This window comes from Drosophila ananassae, chromosome 2R, assembly GCF_017639315.1.
Source record: "Drosophila ananassae strain 14024-0371.13 chromosome 2R, ASM1763931v2, whole genome shotgun sequence".
Classification (NCBI taxonomy): domain Eukaryota; kingdom Metazoa; phylum Arthropoda; class Insecta; order Diptera; family Drosophilidae; genus Drosophila; species Drosophila ananassae.
The window spans coordinates 700,119-724,306 of record NC_057928.1 but is presented as its reverse complement, the minus strand read 5'-3'; the positions used below and the strand labels follow the sequence as shown (position 1 = coordinate 724,306).

At 39.0% G+C, this 24,188-nt stretch overlaps 1 protein-coding gene and 1 long non-coding RNA gene across 4 annotated transcripts in view; one reads left to right on the top strand and one right to left on the bottom strand.

Moving 5' to 3' along the window:
- Positions 1-24,188, bottom strand: part of LOC6503257 (DEAD-box helicase Dbp80) — a 102,382-nt gene that overhangs the window by 13,021 nt on the left and 65,173 nt on the right. For all 3 annotated transcript variants that reach the window (XM_032453868.2, XM_032453867.2, XM_001965783.4), the window contains one exon: positions 14,842-14,977. In XM_032453868.2, coding sequence (XP_032309759.1) covers positions 14,842-14,977 — 136 coding nt within the window. The remainder of the gene's footprint in view (positions 1-14,841; positions 14,978-24,188) is intronic.
- LOC26515601 lies at positions 4,837-5,354 on the top strand. The gene is made up of 2 exons (XR_001408367.3): positions 4,837-5,199; positions 5,248-5,354. It is a non-coding gene; the product is annotated as an uncharacterized LOC26515601 (long non-coding RNA).

The window sequence follows — 24,188 nt, the reverse complement described above, 5'->3', positions numbered from 1 at the left end:
TTGGGACTTGTGCCAGCATCAAAAATCATAATTATTTCTATTTCTATTCGCTCAGTGTAACCAGCCGCAGCGGTCCACTAATTGCCCGTTATCAGCTGCTCCATATTCTTTGTTTCTCCCAGATTCGCATGCGCTTTGTTGTTCTTTTGTAGCGCATGCAGTTTGGGAGCTTTGGTGGAGCTTCTGCGCAAGCTCTTAGGTTTTAGCACTTGTAATTCGGCATTGTCGGCCGCTGGCGTTGCCGTTGGATCGGCCGCTGGCGTTGTTTTGGGGTTAAATTGACCCAATAAAATTATTGAAATTAAATTGTGGATTCTTTATTAATTCGGTCGCTATCAAAACGCTGATAGCTCAACAATTTTTAAAATACTAATTACTCCACATTTGAAACACTTTTGTAGTTTAATAATTTCTCTTTGCTATCAAAGGTTTATGAATCTCTGCTCTGTCACTACCAACATATTTTGCCTCCGGTATTTAACAAACAAACAAATTGTTTCAAAAAAGAAAGGAAAGCTAACTTTGGGTGGAGCCGAAGTTGATATTCCCTTAAAGTTGGTCGTCAAATAGAAACTTTAAGGAATAATAGGAAACATAGATCATTGAGCAAAATTAATACTTTTAAGGCGATCCTATAAAGAAAGTACTTAGCCTTGAGTGCCAAAAATAATATAAGTTTTTATTTTGATTTATTAAGTATTACATCATAATTTAACAATATTTTTAAAAATAATCAAAAACGCACTGAAATCTGCATTGGCCAAAAGAGGATTTACATTGCAGATAAAGCTAAACATCGTATATCATTAAAATTAAAAATTTTTCGAATAGGGCCCTTTTGGTGGTGCTGGAATGACGGATCAACACGGTGAATATATGATGTAACGCAGTTATGGCGCTGAGTAACAAACACTTTTCGGTTGTTGTTCGAGACTTACTTTATTAAGACAAGTTTATAAGTTCCCCTCTTATAGGGAACGCAGTTCGTTGTTTACAATGTTTTAATATAAATATTTATATTAGCTCAAAAGTTTTAAAATTTTCGTAGGTTAGTGCCGCTCTTAAGGGGGCAGGATGGTTTGAGACTTCAAAAAACTTGTTTTTTCAGACATTTTTTATATAATAGAACATTATCTCAAGAATATCCTGTGAAAGTTTCATGTCGATCGGACTAAAGCTTGCTGAGATACCGATTTTCTAGTTTCTTTCTCTCCATATACTTTCAATTGCTTTTAAAACTTTAGATGCGTTTTTCTCAAAACAACTTTTTCAAGTCGGTGCGTAACGTAACTCAAAAAGTAATGCTCGGATCTAAATAAAATTTTTCACACATCTGTAATACAATAAATACTTGCGGATGAACGAACGTTTTTTTTTTTAATTTTTTTTTACCATTTTTACGGGCAATAATGGGTTAATTTTTATGTACAAATGATACCTCTGACTTTACAACCGCGCCAAAAATTCAAAATCGAATATTTTTCAAAATGGTTTCGTTCATCCGCACAAGAAACTAATATTCTATGTAAATCAATTCAATTTTCTTATTTCCGATAACACTCTAAGGCCAGACTTTACGCACCGCAAGATAATAATTTTTTGAAGCGACTCCGGCCGACTGCACGTCACGGGATAAATAATAATTATTTCTTAACAAAAAATAGTCTATATGTCGACTGATGCGATCTACTATCTTTATCGGTTGTCTATTTGAGTCGATATAGCCATGTCCCATGTATGAATAGGTCTTATCTCTTCGAATGGCAATGGTTATGAAGAATATTTTTGGGTCCAAAGTCAGAAACAGATATTCTATATTTTACATATTAGATCAAATTCACAAATTTTACAGCAGCTGGATGTGGTCGATTATCGCAATCCCCTCTTCGATCTTTGCGCATGTGCGCCCTGCCTTGTCACGCTCGGGCGATCTTCTTATATGCATACCTAAGCTTCACAATAAAATTTGTGAACTAATATTAAAACCCCCTTTGCAAGTAGTTGATCTATGTTCTGCGCATGGCAGGAACTCGGGTCTTATGTGTGACGCTTTGACAAACGAAAGTTCTGGTAAGAAAACGTCCACCGGGTCGCTACATTTCCAAATCTTAAAAGGAGGAAAGCTCAGCTCTATCCTCAAGGTGGTTTGTTTTAGTAATTACTCACGCTTATGGAGCTGTGTGAGCTTGCCGATTTCACCAGGATTGTTCCAGCAAGCTGAGTTCGCTGTGGCTCTGGTGGTGCTTCAAGTTGACGTAATTTGATTTTCCCGCCAAGGAATGTGTCAAATCGACTTGAAAATTTGGGAGAATATTCTTCTGTAAAATTTTATAAAAAACTAAAAAAATCGATTTTTTTGAAGCCGCCCAACCCACCTAACCCCTTAAAAAAAGAAGGGTTTCTGGAAAACAAAAAACTAGCAAAAGGCTTGAAAAATATTACACCGTTGAAAAGATAAAAATAAATAAAAACAAGAAAGGAAAACTAACTTCGGCAGGAGCCGAAGATTATATACCCTTGCAGTTAAGTCGCAGTCCGCTAGGTGGCGCAACGCATCTTATATTATTAGGTATATAGCGGATCGTATATAGTCGGCCGAACCTTATGAAATTTGGCATATCGAATTATTTTGCCTAAATCCATTGAAGCTCCCATCCTTCTAACTTGAAAAACAACGAAGTTATGGGGGCAGGATGGTTTCAGAGGCTGAAAAAAAACAGATTTTTGCGATTTTTTTTTCAATTCTGAGTGAATATAATTATTCAATTTTACGATACGATAAATGGCTATATTGGGAGAGTATCTAGGAATTTTTATTTTTAAAAAATAATTATTATTTATCCCGTGACGGGCAGTCGGCCGGAGTCGCTTAAAAAAAATTTTACATTGCGGTGCGTAAAGTTTGGTCTTACAGTGTTATCGGAAATAAAAAAAAAAAAATTAACTTAAAATATTAGTTTAGTAAGGGAAAACTCGAAATAATTTTATTGAATTTTCTAAAGGTGGTTAAACATAATTTTCGTCAATTAAATTGGAGATTTTAATCTCATATTTTCAAAACTTCATGGCTATCTAAAACTGTTTCTATGTTAAAAACGTATCTATTGCCGGTTCTGCTTGTGTAGTAAAGCTTGCAGAAATTGTAGATAGCCATGACTTTTTGAAAATATGAGATTAAAAACTCCAATTTAATTTAAGTATTCCATTCAATTTATATTCCTCCAATTTAAGTATTCCAAAGATACGGTAACTGCTAGATACCATTATTAAATTTTAGTTGGTACACATAAATTTCAAAAATGATATGTACTAGAAACAATGATGGTCATCGCCATTGCACGGCCTACATTATTCAATATATGGTAAAATTTTATCGATTTCTTCTCTTAGGTGTACCGCGGAAACTGTGGGTGTAGATCCAATGTTTGTTCTGGACTTTGCTTCAGGGGAGCTTAAAGTTTATCGAGCAGGTGAAAGTATGCGTGGAGATTTTTTTGCTGTTGGCCTGTGTATTTTACATAAAGCCCATATGAAAATATCATTAGAAAAATTTTAGTGTTTCAAATTAGAAACTTCATTTTAAGGCTATGTAGTAGCGCATAATGTTATGAAAACTGGCTCTCTAAACCATATCAAAATACCCAATTCCCAAAAATATCAGAGAGCTGCGTATCTTTCTGGGCCTCACCGAATCTTATATGCAACCATTGACAAACCCTTGACTAGAATGTTAAAAGGCTCAAACGGAAAAATTTCTAAGAAGATGTTAAAAATTGTTTTAATTTCTCTCAACGAGTCTAACGGAATTGTAATACGTTGGTTTGTAGTGCAGAGATGCCGCTGTATGTAAAAAAAAATTGTCCCGATTTTGAAAGGCAGTCCGATAAGTACTTAGCCTCACCGAGAAAGAGCAATATCGGTTTGTGATTCGATCCTTGTTTTTGGAAGGGAACTGGGGCAGCGAAATCAAAGACCGTTTGGATGCTATGTACGGTGACTCTTCTTCGATGGCGACCGTCGAAATTGATTCAACGAATTTCAAAGTGGTCGCACGTCGGTTTTTGTTGAGCGACGCTCAGGTGCCCCGTGGTGATGTCGAAATTAATGTAAGAATTTAGTAATTAATAGTGACTTTCTGTTCCACTTTTGGATCTTTTGGAAGAACTGACCCCCACCCGTGAGAAGACGCTTTCGAAACCAGAAAGTACTGCATGGCCGTCATGCTGGACGTCAAACAAGCCTTCGACCGGGTTTGGCATCCCGGACTCCTCTACAAGCTTAAAATAGCCCTACCTCGACCATACTTCTTGTTCTTAAAATCATTCTTGGAAGACCGCAAATTTGCGGTAAGATGCGGGGAAGTCATCTCAGACCTTAGAGTGGTTCATGCCGGAGTTCCCCAAGGCAGCGTACTTGGACCGCTGCTATATAAAGTTTACACGGCCGACCTCCCTGTTCTTCAGAGGCCTCCCTGTTCTTCAGAGGACCTCCCTGTTCTTCAGAGGCCTGCTCGCAGCAACCTATGCAGACGACACCGCTTTCCTTACCACTTCCGATAGCGCCATGGGGGCAGCCGAAATTATGCAAATGCAGCTGGACTTGCTAAGCGACTGGCAAAAGCCTCCATGACCACCCGAACCCGTTGGCCAGCTCTCTGCTGGACAACAGCGAGCATTCCAGAAGACTATAAAGCACGCACCCGCTGGACCTCCCCTGGATATCTTAACCATAATTTAAATACCATAAGCTAAGCTAACTTACTACCCTAGTTAACTTAGCTTTTACCCTAGTTAACCTAGTTAATTTAGTTCTCCAATATTAATATGTAAAATGATCTATAAGTGAAGTTCATGTAATAACATTTAATGTTTGTCCTTAAGGACAGTTCTAGCAGGACAATGACCAAATTTACACATGAAGAGTCACAAAGACATTTTTTTTTTAAATATAGCCCTAAAAGTCCCTACTTGAATCCAATTGAGAACGTTTGGATAATTCTTACCCAAATAGTTTATGTCAATGATATACAATATAACAGTCTATTGGAATTAGACTGCAAAAAATACCACGTGGTTTAATCACAACTACTTTTTTTAACTCAGTATTTATCTCAAGGGGAACTCAGTACTTGGGGTTTGTGCTCTCGGGCGCTAGTTCGATTTTAAATATGGGCTGTGCGACTTTTGCCCTGTAAACCATGTATGTAACAAATTTGTCCTAAAATAATATACGAATTTTCATTTACAGGTGGTGGCCTAATCATTGGGTTGGCTATGTCTGTGATTTTTTTCAAAAGACGACCATGGCCTGCATTGCTTGGAACTGGATTTGGTATTGGTGTCGCATATAGAACATGTGAAAAAGAAGTTAACTTGTTTAAGTAATTGACAAAAAATAAATTTGTGTCGTTGAAAAATTATAAATTAAAAAAACGCATTTTTTTACCTGGGTAATTTAATTTTTGTTTTTCGACCAAAAAGCTGCTACAGCAGCTAGCTGTAAGTACTCCTTATTAAGTCGAGATCTAAATGAACGGTTTCAGCTTGCAACATGTAAACACTCATTCACCAACAACTGCATTGAAGAGATTTTTGTTATTTTAACGGAGGATTTCTAAAGAACAAAAAAAAATTGAAAATGGACTTTAACAAAAGTTGGGCGTAGTCCCTAGACGGTCATCCATTTATTGTTTATTGTCTTGTATATTGTTGTCACTCCTAGTTCTCTTCATAGCGATCAATAAAATATTTTTATTTTAGGCATAATCGATCTGTTAACAATAACAAAATTCAGTTTTCCACTTATAATAAACCTTCTTATTATCATTGATATTCTAAACTTCAATATCTCCCACATCGTATCTCCCACACAAACGGAATTGTCTCACATCAAAAAACTGCAGCAGTGCCATCTTTAGAGTCAAAAGCTACAAAAAGCTAGTACAAAATTACCAAAGCCATTAAATAAGCGTAGCTCAAAACCCATGAACCGTAGCTCGGAGCCCAACAAACAAAGCTTTGTGAAATTCAACAAAAAGCACCATATACACTAATAACCATAATACCTGGAGTTTCCTTTGCTGGAAACAAAAAATTTTATAGTTTTGAAGTTATCGACTTGAAACTTTGCACACATCCTCTTTCTTGCGACATGCCCCTGGAGACCCCAGAGAGAATCTTACTCTCATCTTACGCTCATAATCATTGAACTTTTTTGGTTGTTCAGTCGCAGAGAAGCGCATCATCAAGAAGGTTCTTCCGCGGTTAAACTCATCTTTATATGTATGCGTGCTCACACATTCACATACACGGTTTCATGTGTGCGTTCGACATCGTTTTGAAGCCAGATAAAATTATTGATTTTTGTAACTTTTCAGGAATGCTACCATAAGAAAATGGGAGTATTCAATTATTATTTAACTATGAAAAAATTGTATTATATATTATACTAGCCGGACACGCGTTGCTGTGACTTTTTCACACAGATGGTATTTGTAAAAAAATATGGTGATCTTCTTTTGATTTGACTTTCTACTACTATATCCCTTTAGCGGTATAAATGGAAATAATAAATCTAATAATATATTTTGTACCTATTGATTTCAGCTTAATATCAAGTGTAAGTACATTATAATTAATTGTGTTAAACGTACTTCCCCTTCAAATCTCAGTCCAGTGAAATTGTATACCAACATGAACATTTTCGTCTTTGTTCGTAAATAATTTCATTGTACTAAAGGGTTATAGTAGTAGAAAGTCAAATAAGGAGATAACCATATTTTTTTACAAATACCATCTGTGTGAAAAAGTCACAGCAACGCGTGTCCGGGTCAGCTAGTTTGTTATAAATTTAAATGGAAATAATAAATCTGATAAACTTTTATTTTGTACCTATTGATTTCTGCTTAATATCAAGTTTAAGAACATTTTAATTAATTGTGTTCAACGTACTTCCCCTTCGAATCTCAGTCCAGTGAAATTGTATACCAACATCAACATTATCGTCTTTGTTCGTAAATAATTTTATTGTACTTAAGGGTTATAGTAGTAGAAAGTCAAATAAGTAGATCACCATATGTTTGTACAAATACCATCTGTGTAAAAAAGCATAAATTGTTTACTATAATGTAATATAACAAAAACTTTAGCCACAGCAACGCGTAGCCGGGTCATAATATATATAAATCTCGTGTCGCAATGTTTGTCTTCAACGGACTCCTAAACCACATAACCGATTATAATAAAATGCGCACACCATGTGCAGTTCGATCCAACTTAGAGATAGGATCAAAATATAGTCGCAATTTTAATTTATTGCTTATTATTTGTCTGTTATTATTTGACAGTCACAATTATTTGTTAACTGCAAATTATTCTAACAGATACCGTATAATTCAATTATTTCCACTTTTTAAATTTTTGGTGTTAGCATAGCCGGCCACGTGTTACTTATACTGAAGTGTAAATTGAATTCATATTATAATGAAGATAATACAGTGAATATGCCACCGAAAAATCTAACCACAATAACGCTCAAAGCAGCTCAAAGAATCAGGACTGCAGAAAGTCGTGCACAAGAATCTCAAGAACACCGTGACGAACGTCTGCAACAGAATATTACAATAAGAGCGGCACGAGAACGAAACATAGGTACATTACGAGTACTAGATCGATGAAATCAACGGATCAGCCGCTCATTAACACTCATTAATTCTTGCTTCCAAATGACGTCATTTGGGGCAACTAAAATTTTCGATCGTGAATCCGATGGACGTAATTTTGAAATTACATTCAAAATTCAAAGCCAGGTGTACCATAAAATCGGATCACTGATGCCTGATAACAATCCGGAATTTCTTCAAATTTATTTTATGGGCGATTGTGAAGAGCGCGTGACGACTCGGTGCCTGTATAATTTTATTGAACATGCAGAGTTAAGAGAAATTGTGATATTATTGGAAAATTTTTTAGAAGATCACAATCAACTAATTCAATTGATGAGAAGAGTTTCGCCACGACTGCGAAATGACAATTATCAAATCGTCATAAAAGCCGACAAAGTACCGTTAGGTGAACATGCTGGTAGATTCAACGGTCGAACTGTTGATGAGGTTGCTGTTATCATGGTTGGTGATTCAGTTGACAAATGATCTATAAAAATTACCCGGCGAGACAACACTGTCAGTACGATTTCAGATCTACACCGTTCATATGACGCACTACAATATCCATAGATATGTTGGCAAGGACAAGATGAATGTCACCTTAATATGAAACAGTATGATCCAAATACCGGTAAATTTGTCAAATATCTATTTACTTTCTTACTATATGTATAGTATGTTTTAATTTATAGTATTTGTTTTAATAATTTTTTAATTACTGTATGTTTTAATTTCGTATTACATTTTATTTTTTATTTTCTTAGGTGATTACAGAAATAAGAAAGTTAGCTCAATGAACTACTACGCACACCGACATCCGAATGGTTAGACAACATCAAGACAATTTTATTCTTCATTATCGTTTCGATAACGCTTGCGATTCCTTCGATTCAACTAGGCAAAACTAAGATCGGAAGAATATATTCACTTACGAGATGCTGTTGCTGGAAACATCGATGGAAATTGAAATCCCAATGACATCGGTAATGCTTTCATTTTACCTTCAAGCTACATCGGCAGTCCACGGAACATGCAGGAATACATACAAGATGCGATAACTTACGTACGTCATTACGGCCGACCGGATTTATTTATTACATTCACATGAATCCGAATTGGGAATAGATAAAAACTTTACTATTGCCAGGACAACAAGCCATTCATCGTCAAGATTTAACTGCACGTGTGTTTCAACAAAAATTGAAATCATTAATTGATTTTATTGTTAAATATTCAATTTTTGGTATCACACGTTGTTGGCTGTATACGATAGAGTGGCAAAAGCGAGGTTTGCCTCATGCCCACATTTAGGTTTGGCTTAAAGATAGAATTCGTCCTGAAGAAATCGATCAAATAATTTAAGCCGAAATTCCAGACCCATTAATTGATCAAGAATTATTTGATATTGTCACCAAACACATGATCAATGGGCCATGCGGTGCTTTTAACATGACCTCACCGTGCATGGAAAATGGAAAATGTAAAAAAAAACTTCCCAAAGCCGCATACGAATGACACGATTACGGATATTGATGGTTATCCAATGTATCGCCGCCAGAAGTACTGGTAATGGTGGCCATACATTTACAATGCGACTGCCGAACTTCCCAAATCAACTTGAGTTTAATAATCAGTGGGTGGAACAATACTCACCACTACTTTCAAAAACTTACAAAGCTCATATCAATATTGAGCTTTGCAGTTCTGTTAAATCAATTAAGTATTTTTGTAAATATGCAAACAAAGGCAGTGATTTGGCCATATTTGAAGTACAGGGTCCGGCACTCGAAGTGTAACCAATTAAAAAGGCCATAAATTCAGTTTGGAAAATTAGTTTTACTCAATTCAAAGTACAAAATGTGTAAAAATAATACACAATTCAGAAACAATTCACTTTTGCTCGATATGACCACCTTTTGCCTTGACTATGGCCTTGAGACGGTCAAAAAACGAATCGAAGCTGCCCGAATGTGACTTGCAGGTATTTTGGCCCACTCGCGAACAACAGCTTTTTTCAGTGCATCGAGACTAGTTTATCTTTTAGTTCGGACCATGCTCTCCAAAATGGCCCAAAGAGAATAATCCATGGGATTCGCGTCTGGTGAATTCGAGAGCCATTGTGTGGACGTTATGAAGTTCGGAACGTTGTTTTTCAGCCATTCTTGGTTCACTCGAGCTTTATGAGACGGTGCCGAGTCCTGTTAAAACGTCCATGGTCTGCCACCAAAATGTTTATCTGCCCACGGCTTCAAAGCAACCTCCAGAATACTTTCCCGATAATATTGCGCATTTACCTTGACGTCAGGATCGATGAAAACGATTGGAGAGCGCCCATCTGCGGTTACAGCGGCCCAAACCATTATCTGTGGCGGGTGCTGCCTCCTAGTGGCCAATCGATGACTCAAATTCTCGTATGAACGGTCGGTCAAGTAAACCCTATCGTTTTGGGAGTTTACGAATTGGTCAATTGTAAAAATTTTCTCGTCAGAAAACACAATGTTTGGAAATTGACCACTTTCGGCCAAGCGAAGCCTCGTGTGAAGCGAAGCAACTTTTTTTTTCGTGTGATCTCGGCAAAATGCTTACATGCGCTTGTAAACAATACTCTAAACTGTCATTAAACTAACTCACCTACAGCCGACGCCCGCGCGTCAGCTGCGGGAGCGGTCTGAAGTTGGTTACACTTCGAGTGCCGGACCCTGTACAAAACATAAATAACAAGAAAGGAAAGCTAACTTCGGGCGGAGCCGAAGTTTATATACCCTTGCAGTTGAGTTGCAGTCCGCTAGGTGGCGCCACGCATCTTATATTATTAGATATATAGCGGATCGTATATAGTTGGCCGATCCTTATGAAATTTGGCATATCGAATTATTTTGACATAAGAGGAATCCATTGAAACTCCCATCCTTCTAACTTAAAAAACACCAAAGTTATGGCATTTCCGATCAATCAGTTATATGGCAGCTATAGGATATAGTCGACCGATGCCGTCCGTTCCGACTTATATACTGCCTGTATAAGGCAATAAGGATGTGTGCAAAGTTTCAACTCGATAGCTTTAAGACTGAGAGACTAGTTGCGTAGAAACGGACAGACGGACATGCTCATATCGACTCAGGAGGTTATCCTGATCAAGAATATATATACTTTATAGGGTCGGAGATGTCTCCTTCACTGTGTACACTTTTGACCAAAATTATAATACCCTCTGCAAGGGTATAAAAATGACGAAATAGCACGATACCAAATGGGCAGATACATTAGCAGCAATGAAGCTATTTGGCATATTCTCAGCTTTTCCATCCACGAAAGAGATCCTGCTGTCCAACATCTGGCAATACATTTTGAAAACGGCCAACGTGTATACTTCATTGAAGAAAATGTTCTCCAAAGAGCGTTTGAAGCTCCGAAAACGACTCTAACTGAATTTTTTACATTGTGTCAAAAACCTGATGTTTTTGGCTAATTCGCGAAGACGTTGGTGGAACAAATTCAGTAAAAAATGGGAGCCACGGAAACAAGGAAAACCACATCCTTCCATTACAGGCATATTCAAAGCTAAGACTTTACACGGTACATCCAAACCAACGTGAGTGCTTCTATTTACGTTTGTTATTAGTGAATGTTCCCGGACCAACGTCTTTTGAATTTTTACGAACAGTTAATGGTCGAGTATTCAATACAAACCAGGATGCATGTCGTGAACTGCGATTGCTAGAACACGTTAACCATTGGGACTTAACGCTTGCTGATGCTGCGTTGACATCGACACCGAATAGCATTCGTCAGTTGTTTGCAATTATTTTGACGACATGTTATTCCTCGCAAGCCCAAACTTTGTGGGAAAAATATAAAAATTGTATGACAGAAGACATCTTGCATCGAATTAGACAAACAAATCGATGCCAGAACATACCCGGTACCATACTCGATGCCAGAGCACCCGGTGGAACCGGTAAGACATTTTTAATATCGTTGATTCTTGCCAAACAAAAAATCGGTCGCAACAAATAATCGCATTAGCAGTAGCATCGTCAGGCATTGCGGCTACTTTACTGGATGGTGGACGAACAGCACATTCAACATTCAAGCTGCCATTGGACGTTCATAATAAACCAGATGCAACACCAAAAAGAATAATGGAATAGCTGCAGTGTTGCGGAAGAGTTCTATAATAATATGTGATGAGTGCACAATGGCACAGAAATATTCACTTGAAGCATTGTTCGTCCGTAGAGCGTTATGCGGCAACTACGTCAAACTTGAACTCACGGGAGTAACGGTAGGTCCCGGAGTCGTAGTCAAAACCGTAAATAGTCCTGACTAAATTTACCTGGATTCTGCAAGGGACTGCTCGGGTTGGCCAGACGCTTGCTGTGATCAGGCATGAGTTGATGTGCTTGAAGTCCTGGGGTGGTTTTCCTCAAGTACCGGTGGTATGGTGGTTCGGCTGATTCCTTATCGGCCGGTCCTACTGGCGGTCCGTTTCACGGGAGCAACACTCTAAGTAGGTTAGATAGCGCGGGGTCTGCTGGTGGTCCGTTTCACGGGAGCAACACTCGAGCTAGACTGGTATGCCGCGGGGTCTCCTCGTGGTCCGTTTCACGGGAGCAACACTTGGAGTAGTTAGGTACCGCGGGGTCTACTGGCGGTCCGTTTCACGGGAGCAACACTCGAAGTAGACTGGTATGCCGCGGGACCAACTCGTGAACCGTTTTACACAGGATCACTTGAAGTAGGTTGATTTTAAGTGCCGTGGTTCAGACACTGAGTAACGAGACGATTGACTCTGATTTCGGAACTGTCTTTATTTCAGAAGAATAACTCTTATATAAGATGCTAACTTATACATCATTAAATCTAAGAAAGGTCAAAGTTCTGGACGTGCTAAACTAAGGTTAATGCCAGGGTCACCCACCTCTGAGTCTGCTGACTCAGATTGTTTGTTCATGTACTGCTTGCGCATTTCGGCTTAGCTGGCTGGTTCTTACTTGCATCGGTCAATCGCTTCTTCCCGCTGATATGCTGCTTCTGCTTTTGGCGCCGTCTACTAGTGCTGGGTTAATAGGTTGGATATAGTTTTATGCTTATTACTAATTGTTTATAGGTGAGAAAATCGGTTAGTGGGTTTGTATATTGCGACATGCTGATGCATATTGATTGGATCAAATTACAAAGTGTGCATATAGGGTAGTAGGTCTTGGCACTAGGTGCCAACAAGCATTAAACAGAACTATGCAAAATTTAAACAGCAATAATAAACTTTTCGGTGGTGCTATCTTACTTTTGTCTGGTGACTTCCGGCAGACCTTACCGGTTATACCTTGCTCTACTTTCGCGGATGAGATTAATGCATGTTTGAAACAATCATTCTTATGGCGAAGTGTTGAAACACTTCCATTGAACATTAATATGCGAGTACAATTGCAAAATGATCCATCAGCACAAATATTTTCCGAACAACTACTAGATATTGGGAACGGTAAAATAGAACTGCAACCAAATGCTTTAGCTACCCGACAATTTTTACACTGTTGTTCAGGATAAAAATGAATTGATTCGGAGTATTTTTCCGGATATACAGAATAATTATTTTTATCATGAATGGATTAGTCAAAGGGCGATTTTGGCAGCCAAAAACATTGATGTTGACGAAATTAACTTCCAGATACAATAGTTGTTACCAGGCGATCTGATGACTTTTCAATCAATCGGTACTTTTGTTGATGAAAATGAAAGTGTAAATTTTCCGATTGAATTTTTAAATTCAATAGATATCCCTGGAATGCCACCACATAATCTTCGATTAAAGATTGGTTTCTCTATTATTCTCCTCCGTAATTTGAATCCACCTCAATTATGTAACGGTACGCTTTTGGTCATCAAAAAGATCACCGGAAACATTCTTGAAGCAATCATTTTGGCTGGGAGGTTAAAAGGAAAAGTGGTCCTGCTGCCACGTATTCCGATGATACCATCATATTCTACCATACCCTTCAAAAGGCTACAGTTTCCTATTCGCCATGTCTATAAATAAATCTCAAGGTCAAACAATGTCCAATTGTGATTTAGATTTGAAAAATCCATGATTTTCTCATGAGCAACTATATGTTGCGTGTTCACGTGTCGGGAAACCGTCGAATCTATTTGTGTTAGGTAATGACAGGTTAACCAAAAACATTGTGCACCGATTGGTGTTAAATTTAATTGAAAGTATTTATAATTCAAAAAAATAGATATTAATGTTTAAAAGTTTAAGACTGTCTACCTTGCCTACTTCATTCATGAGTTTAAGCGTCACATATTATTTACTATATTATACTGTAATATACTTTATTTGTTATAAATTTAAATGGAAATAATAAATATGATAAATTTGTATTTTGTATCTATTTTAATTAATTGTGTTTAACGTACTTCTCCTTCGAATCTCAGTCTAGTGAATTTGTATACCAACATCAACATGTTCGTCTTTATTCGAAAATAATTTCATTGTACTAAAGGGTTATAGTAGTAGAAAGTCAAATAAGGAGATCACCGTATTTTTTTACAAATACCATCTGTGTGAAAACCATCTGTGTGCTGACCCCATCCGGGTCAGCTAGTAGTATATATAAAATACCCACTTATAAATAAGATCTGTAGCTTGTATTCCTTAAGGGCAATTGCCCAAAATAACGGAAAATTAATAATAGACGATAAGACAGCATAAAAAAACAAACTTTAAATTCAATAACTAATGTAAACTCTCAAATAAGAGCTCTTCTTTCATAATTTTTTAATTTAAAAAAGCAAACTGTTTAAACTATCTAAAACTATCTTTTGCAGGTTCAGCTGGTTTAGTAAACCATTACAGATTTTGTAGAGAGCCATAACTTTTTTTAAAATATAAGATTGAAAACTTTTATTTAATTGAAGAAATTTTCGATTTTTTCTTTAAATCCAAAATTAAAAAATGGTATGATCTACTGGGAACCTTGTTTTCGAGAGATGCATTTTAATTTTTTTCTTTTGAGGTCAGTTTTGCTTTACATTTCAAATAAATTTTTTTTAAGATTTCCTATATTTGTCAATTAATCTAAATTAGAAACGAGGACAAAAAAAAAATTGTTCATCCTCACTTGAAACAAAAAAATTTAATAATTTTATTTTTTTTACTTTTAATATATACTTACGTGACAAAATATTATCGCCTGTCCAATACTTATACACCCATAAATATTCTGAATTGCATTGTATTTTCCATCTTCATTTTGGCATTTAACATAATATTGTTTTATGTTATCAAGCGATTCTTCCTCTCGCATTAATCTAAAAGAAATACGTATATAATAACAAAATAGAAATGTAAACGAGCGGAGATGAAGTTGATTAACCCTTGCAGTTAAATGGCGGTTTTTACTGTAATCCGACAATATATATATTACAAATATAAGGTATATGTATGAGAATTTAGTATCAAGGTAAATCCATATTAGGACAAATTGAAATGGACCTTAAAGTGCTTCGAAGCAATTAAAAACAAAGAAAGGAAAGCTAACCTGGGCCGAAGTTCCGATCGTTCATTTATATGGAAGCATTTACTATGGTGGCCAAAAATATTTTGACATAGCGATGCTTCATTTTCTTTTTCAATTATTTCTTTATTTAAAGGAAAACAATTATTGATTTAATTTCAAATAGATATTAGTAATGTTTTATTACCAAAATAACAGTTTTAGGTTTTTTATAAATATATTTTGTATTTATTTTTTAATTTAAACTAAAATAAACTAAATTCGATAGGTGGCATAAGTATTTTGACATAGCTTTGTTTCACAATTAAATATAACAGAGTGCAACAGTGATTCTGAACCTTTATAGTGAAATAGTAGGAATTGTTTAACTGTTCGAGTATTACACAAAACCGTGTATAAAAAATTGTTTAACACCCTAAAAATCTTGATTTATTTTAACAAAACCAGTTTTCGGGACTTTTTTGCGCTTAAAAATTCCTAAACTCGTTTTTTTAAACCGATTTCAAAATTGCCGATGTTTTTCAATAGTTAAAGGTTGTAACTTTTGAAAAAAAAATATATCTTTGATTTTTTTAGGCAAAAAGGACAACATTTTTACACCTGAAACTGAAATTTTCGCCTTTTGATCGTGTTTTTCGGATTTTGACGCCAGTTTTTCGGTACAACTTACAAAATTTCTGTCGTGAATGCCACATATCAATGTTGTCTCATTAATACTGAATAAAAAGAGACAAATTTCATTAAAAAACTATGAAAATTGTTGAAGTTATAACGGTTATTCCAAAAAAAGTCAATTCAACATTGCGAGCGCACCGGAGTAACAGTAGGAATATGCTCTTATTCTTATAGTGCTCGCAATGTTGAATTGACTTTTTTTGGAATAACCGTTATAACTTCAACAATTTTCATAGTTTTTTAATGAAATTTGTCTCTTTTTATTCAGTATTAATGAGACAACATTGATATGTGGCATTCATGACAGAAATTTTGTAAGTTGTACCGAAAAACTGGCGTCAAAATCCGAAAAACACGATCAAAAGGCGAAAATTTCAGTTTCAGGTGTAAAAATGTTGTCCTTTTTGCCTAAAAAAATCAAAGATATATTTTTTTTTCAAAAGTTACAACCTTTAACTATTGAAAAACATCGGCAATTTTGAAATCGGTTTAAAAAAACGAGTTTAGGAATTTTTAAGCGCAAAAAAGTCCCGAAAACTGGTTTTGTTAAAATAAATCAAGATTTTTAGGGTGTTAAACAATTTTTTATACACGGTTTTGTGTAATACTCGAACAGTTAAACAATTCCTACTATTTCACTATAAAGGTTCAGAATCACTGTTGCACTCTGTTATATTTAATTGTGAAACAAAGCTATGTCAAAATACTTATGCCACCTATCGAATTTAGTTTATTTTAGTTTAAATTAAAAAATAAATACAAAATATATTTATAAAAAACCTAAAACTGTTATTTTGGTAATAAAACATTACTAATATCTATTTGAAATTAAATCAATAATTGTTTTCCTTTAAATAAAGAAATAATTGAAAAAGAAAATGAAGCATCGCTATGTCAAAATATTTTTGGCCACCATAGTATATGGGTACAGTTAGCCGATCCTTATGAAATTTGGTAGATCTGATTCGATTGCCCAAAATGGAATCCTTAGAAGGTCCCATCATTTTAGCTTAAAAAACACCAAAGTTATGCCAATTCCGATCGTTCAGTTATATGGCAGCTATATGATATAGTCGGACGATCCTTATGAAATTCGGCAGAACAGATTATTTTGTTCAAAATAGAATCTGTACCAAGTACCATCTTTCTAACTTGAAAAACAACAAAGTTATGCCAATTTCCATCGTTCTACGACAGCTATAGGATATAGTCGGCCGATCCTTATGAAATTTTGCACATAAGATATTTTGACCAAATAACACGTTTGAAAGTCCCAACCCTCTAACTTAAAAAACACCATAGTTATGGCATTTCCGATCAATCAGTTATATGGAAGGTATAGGATATAGTCGACCGATCCCGGCCGTTCCGACTTAAGAACAAAGACAAAAGAAGGATGTATGCAAAGTTTCAACTGGATAGCTCTAAAACTGCTAGTCTCTCAGTTTGCGTAGAAACAGACAGACGGACAGACGGACAGACGGTCAGACGGACATGCTTATATCGACTCAAGAGGTGATCCTGATCAAGAATATATATACTTTATAGGGTCGGAGATGTCTCCTTCACTGCGTTGCACACTTTTGACCAAAATTAAAATACCCTCTGCAAGGGTATAAAAACGTGCCCCTCCTATCAGCAAACGCGTGGGTTGGTTTCAGAGAAAAATCTGGTCTTGTATGCGATGACAAGCGATACGAAGAGCTCTAAAAAACGAAAAATTAGCTTTGCGAAGCCTTTGAGGGCATTATATCCACCAAATATATATCCGCTTATATCCACCAAAAGTGCACATCCAGACGATTTTTTTAGCGAATGTCTCACATATTCTGATTGGCTCGCCAATTCTGACCTAATAGTAACCTAATATCTCTTGATTTTAATAACACTTCACTTATACTGGAAAAAAAAACTATAGCTCTGGCAATGACGAGTGAGTCTAGTCAAAAATCGAAGACTGCACAAATAGCGAGTGAGCCCACCCGTCCGGCCAAGCAAGCCAGGCGGTCCCCACCCCTAACCCGGGCAAACCACCCACTACCGCCACCTACATGGCGGCATCTCCCGGCCCAAGTGCCTTGATGCCTCCCGCATGTGGGAAAGGATAGCGAACCGGAAGCGGCTGGCATCCCAAGACGGGTGGGCTCCCAAGAGGGTAAGTTCCCGGGATATGCCGGGAGCACCAATAGCGAAACGGTTGTGCACACAGCCAAAAAGGTCCTTCACAAAGCTCGCGAAAAGCCGCAACCTGCTCGGGGTTATCGACAGGGGTAACCCCGACGATAAAGTTCCAAGGGATAAGTGGAGATGGGTAGAAGCAGCCATAACTGCAAAATGCTTTGAGCTCCTGGCCCGGGAACTAGGCCCCCATCCTGTCTGCAAAAACGTGGGGTGGGTCCAGGGCAGCGTTAAAGTGATAGCCTGCGATGTCGAGAGGTCCGCAGACTTGTACAGGACGACGGTAGATGAGCTAAAGGGTGTCTATGAAGGCGTCAAACTAGTTGCGTTGAGCTGGTGAGACGTCCCTTGTAGGCCCAAAGCAAGGAGCTGGATCCCGGCCTCCATAAAGGAGCCAAGCCAGATCCTGACCAGGTTACAGAGGTGTAACCCCCACCTTCCCACAACGGAGTGGCGTGTGGCGAAGGTGGAAGAGATGGAAGGACCGGCGAACCAGGCGGTCCTTATCATAAATAAGGAAAATCTAGCTCCCATAGAGGCTGTTCACGAAAAGCTAAACTTCGTTTTCAGCTCCGTTCAGCTCAGGATGGCTGCTAGTCGGGTCATCGATGAAGACATCTCCGACAAAGAGTAGAAGGAGATCACAATGGTGGCGGCTGAACTGTCATATGTCCTTACGAATTCTGCAGATACACCAACACCATTGTAAGGCAGCCTCAGTTGCACTGCTGCTCCATCTGGCTGAGGATGGAGCCGACCTAGTCCTAGTCCAGAAAAAATGGATAGCAGGAGGTAGGGTTTCTGGACTAACAACAATGACCAGCTCCAACACAAACGACCGCGGTGAGTCTTTTTGCAACTTGATTCTTAAGTCAAACCTTTTCCTCTGCAATAAGGGAGATGATCCACCCTTCATTATTGCAAGTCGTAGGGAATCCATTGATCACACGCTTGTATCGAAACAGATACTTAGCCCCGTAAACCTTTGGAAGGTCTTAGATAAACACTCTTTCTTCGACCACAGGTAAATAGAAACATCCCTTAATTTCAAAAACACGGAACCAGCAATTTTTCAAAACCATAAAAAAACCACTGAACCAAGTATTACCACATCCTCTCAAAGCAGAGCAAAACCAAAATAGTGAAACAGGCCACCCTGGTGGTCTTCAGAGATAGCGACCCTCCAGACAACAAGTAGAGCCCTGTTCAATAGAGCAAAACCCGGAAACGAAGAAACAAGGACTAAAAGGTCATCAAATCCAGCTCAAAATTCAGCCCAAACTGCAAGGCTTAGGAAAATTCTATCCCAATCAGCCACAACTCTTGACATTCTCAAAATAGAAGATTTCTCTTGGACCAATACAAGTGAAGCATCTCTAGCCAGACTTCTATGTATCTATACAGATCCCTTTACCTTTAACAGATCCCTTAGCCTAGGCAGCATCCCAAAACAGTGGCTGTTACGCTATCAGCGTTTTGATAGCGACCGAATTAAATAGACGAGGTTCAATTTATATTTCAATATTTATGGGTCAATTAAACCCCAAAGCCGATCCAAAACAATGCCGAATATACAAGTGCATAAACTAAGAGCTTGCGCAGAAGCTCTACCAAAGCTCAAAAAGTGCATGCGCTACAAAAAAACAACAAAGCGCATGCGAATCTGAGAGAATCAATAGAATGGACCGCTGCGGCTAGTTACACTGAGAAAACTAAAAATATTTGATATGTACCGCGGAAACTGTGGGTGATAGAACCTATTTTTGTTCTAGACTTTGTTTCAGGGGAGCCTAAAGGATATGGAGCAGGTAAAATTATGCGTGGAGGAAAAAAAAAAGTTGGAAATTGTCTGCCTGTGTAATTACAATATTTGATGCTGACTGTCGGGTCAAGCCACGCTTCACCCTGGATCAGGAGATTATGAGGCGCTCCACTTTGTTGCCGGCGAGTTCGACGCTGAACAACGCATCTTCTGCCATTAATTTCGATACATTTGGCAAAACCTTTCAGGCTTGGCCGCCACTGCCACTTCCCACGTTTAGTGGAGGTTATGCGGAGTGGCTTGAATTTCGGTCACTGTTCTCGACCATGGTGGACAAAAACCCATTCATCAGTCGGGTCCAGAAGCTTCAACGGTTGCGGTCCTACCTTCGTAAATCTGCCTTGGAGACTGTTCGATCGTTGGAGCTCACGGACAAAAATTATGACGTCGCATTGGAGCTGCTAAACACAAGGTTTAGTAATCGCAGGCTCATTTTTCAAGCTCATGTTAATGAGATAATGAATCTGAGGGCCGTAGAGTGCGCATCGGCGACGAGGCTTCGCGAGCTTTCGGACAAATTTAATTCGCATGTGCGAGCCCTGGCAAGCATGGGCACGACAAAGCAGATTGCTAGCTGCATCATTATCCAAGTGCTGTTGCAGAAGGTTGATGATGCCACGCAGTCTAAGTGGAAGGAAATGCAAGCTGACCTGGATTCCTTGGATTCCATTCCAACGTTAGAGTCCATCGCCAGTTTTCTAGAGCAAAGATGCCGGAGTTTGGAGAGCATGGATAATTCGCATGTGCGAGCCCTGGCAAGCATGGGCACGACAAAGCAGATTGCTAGCTGCATCATTATCCAAGTGCTGTTGCAGAAGGTTGATGATGCCACGCAGTCTAAGTGGAAGGAAATGCAAGCTGACCTGGATTCCTTGGATTCCATTCCAACGTTAGAGTCCATCGCCAGTTTTCTAGAGCAAAGATGCCGGAGTTTGGAGAGCATGGATTTGCCGACGACATCACACTTTACGGTAGGACGACGTAGACCCTTTCATCCAGGTAACTCTGCATTTGTGATCACAAACTCTTCCGCATGCATGATCTGTGATGGCCATTCTCACGTGATAAACTCCTGTCCAATGTTTCTAAGCTTGTCGCCTGAGGATCTTTTAGGCGAAGTTAGGCGATTGGACTTATGGCGTAAGTGCCTTGGATCTGGGCACCTATCACGGCATTGCAATGCGTCAAGCTGCCGTGCGTGTGGACGCAGGCATCATAATCTGCTGCATTTTGGAGGCAATTCGCCAGCTCCAGACCAAAACCCCTCTCCTGCGGTTCCCACATCCAGCGACGCTGTTTTTGGTTTAGCGTCCGGCGCTGTCAATTCTCTCCTCGTTAAGGATCGGTTTGGTGATGTGGTGTTGCTAGCCACTGCCAATATTCTGGTTGGGAACCGCTCCGGAGATCTACTGCCCTGCCGAGCGCTGCTCGATTCTGGCTCGCAGGTGCATCTAGTCACTTCAAGGCTGGCGGACCTGCTGCAGCTCCGGTGACTGTATCCGGTATAGGAGGCGCAGGGTTCTCTACAGATGGGTTTTCTGTGCAAGTTAGCTTACAATACCAATGCTCTGACTACTTGGCGCAAGTAACTGCTATCGTAGCCTCCAACATCACTGACCTCCAGCCCAATTTTGCATTAGACGTCAGGTCAGCTCTTGGAAAATTCCTGCCAATGTAAAGCTAGCAGATCCTCACCAGCCGCAGCGAATTGACTTGCTAATTGGAGCTGGATTATTTTACGAGCTGCTTTGTGTCGGGCAAATTCATTTGTCTCCTGATTTGCCCTCAATCCAAAAAACTCGGCTCGGTTGGGTTGTTTGCGGAGGTCCTCACAATGGCAAGGTTCTCATGGCTGCTGAGCGGTCGGGACTGATCTGCCCAAAGGGGCCTTTAGATGAGCGGCTCGATCAACTTCTTCGACAGTTCTGGGAAGTGGAAACCTGCACCGATCCGATTGTGAAGGCGTCAAAGGAGGAACTGGATTGCAAGAGTCACTTTGCTAAAAACTTCGTTCGGTTAGAAGGTTGTGCCTATACAGTCAGGGTACCAATTAAACACAACTCCGGTTTATTGGGTGATTCGTACTCACAGGCTCTACGTCGCTTCCAGTCTTTAGAGAGGAAACTGTCTCATAAGCCCAAACTGCGCACTCAGTATTCGACCTTCATAAAGGAGTATCTTTTTCTAGGTCATATGTCCCTGGTTCCGCCGGAGTTGCATCGAGACTGCAAATATTTTCTGCCACGTCATTGTGTGCTAAAGAAGGACAACACCACGACGAAACTTAGAGTGGTGTTCGACGGTTCCGCTGTTACCACCTCCGGTTATTCTTTGAATGACATATTAATGGCTGGGCCGGTCATCCAACCTAAGCTTTTTCACATCCTGCTGAGGTTTCGTTTGCATCCGGTAGCGCTGTCTGGCGACATTTGTAAGATGCACCGATGTGTGAGGATGGCGTCGTCTGAAAGCTTCTTGCAGTGCATTCTGTGGCGAGATTCCCCTCTGGAGGAGCTACAAACATATAAATTGGACACTGTTACATATTGAACAAAGCCTGCGTTCTATCTATCCGTACGAACGATGCACCAATTGGCTAAGGACGAGGTGGAAGACTTTCTAGTGGGATCCGAAATCTTGCTTCGAGATTTTTACGTTGATGATCTCATTTTTGGTGGCAGCTCCAAGGAGGAGGTTGTTGGCATTTTAAGGCAGATATCAGCGCTTTTGTCCAAGGGCGAATTTCAGCTGCGGAAATGGTGCTCCAATATCCCTAGCGTGTTGGACGGCGTGCCTAAAGAGGATCGGGAGTCTTATCTAATTGCTTTCGTTTTCTTCTCTTCAGTCCACTTCGAAGCCGTCTCGACGTTCTGTCCTGTCATCAATAGCGCGGTTATACGATCCGCTGGGCCTTGTTGGTCCAGTGGTTACTAAAGCAAAAATATTTTTGCAGAAGCTGTGCCGAGAGCATCTTTCTTGAGATGAAAGCTTAGCTTCAGTCACACCCAACGTGCAGAATTTCCTCGGCTGGCAATTACGTCTGGAGCACTTGTGGAGATTTATGGATTTTATGACGCCAGCATTGAAGCCTACGGAGCATGTGTCTACATAGTTTCCAGGTCGCCAGGGGCTGAGAGCCGCCTTCTATGTGCGAAATCTCGAGTATCGCCTCTTAAGACGTTAACTATGCCGAAGTTGGAGCTGGCTGGAGCTGAGTTGTTGGCGAGAATGATGGCAGAGGTTTATAGTCTAGGCGCTTACAGAGGAGAGTATTTTTGTTGGTGCGACACTTCAACCGTGTTATCGTGGATTCGAGAGGAGCCTGCCAGGTTTAATGTTTTTGTCGCTAACCGCATGTCAACCATCCAAAATCTGACGAGTTTCATGGAGTGGCGATATGTGCTTACGTTGGAAAATCCAGCAGATATCTTGTCTCGTGGAGCCCTTCCTACTGAGTTGATCGGATCCAGACTATGGTGTCAGGGTCCGCCCTGTGGGCAGTTCAGCGCGCTCATTTTGGTGATGATATAAGGACGATCTGTTCAGGGTATTATGTTCGGACTACAATGGTCTCTACCACATCTTGTCACTTTGCTCTTCTAACAATCTTAAATCGCTTATATTAAACGTCTTATCTGTGCAACACTCTTCTTTGGGAATTCTTTCTCCTACTCCTCGCTTAAACTATCTCAGATCTATTCCCGCGATTCGAGCGTCGCTCGGTCGGTTGGACGGGAGGTGGGCTGTACGTATGCAGTGGGAACCGCGCAACAAAAAAAAAAATTGAGTGTGTCGGGCAGTCAAAAAATTGTGCCTGCTGCCCCTTCATGATGGTGTTGAAAGTTCCTCTTTCATCTAGCAGCAGTCCAGGACAGCCTTAACCAAAAACATCCAATCAGCCAACCTTATTACTTATATCACAGTCTGGTCCTCGGGCTCTGGCGAATGCACGGGTTCAACCTTAAGAAGATCCGATATAACACAACTTTTATCAAAAGCCATGACATTTTTAAAATATGAGATTAAAATCTCAAATTAAATTGAAGAAAATATTGTTTAACCTCCTATAATAAATTCAATAAAATTATTTCGGGCTTTCCCTTAAATCCAAAATTAAAACATGGTATGATCTACTGATTTCAAAAGGAAAATAAAAATCTTCCATAGAAAAATGTTTGGGGAAAACTCATAGAAGACAAAAAATTAATGTAGAAAATCTGAGATTTCAACTTTGGATGAGCTAGATGAACTGCTAGATACCATTTTCTAATTTTAGTTGGTACACATACATTTCAAAAATGATATGTACTAGAAACAATGATGGTCATCG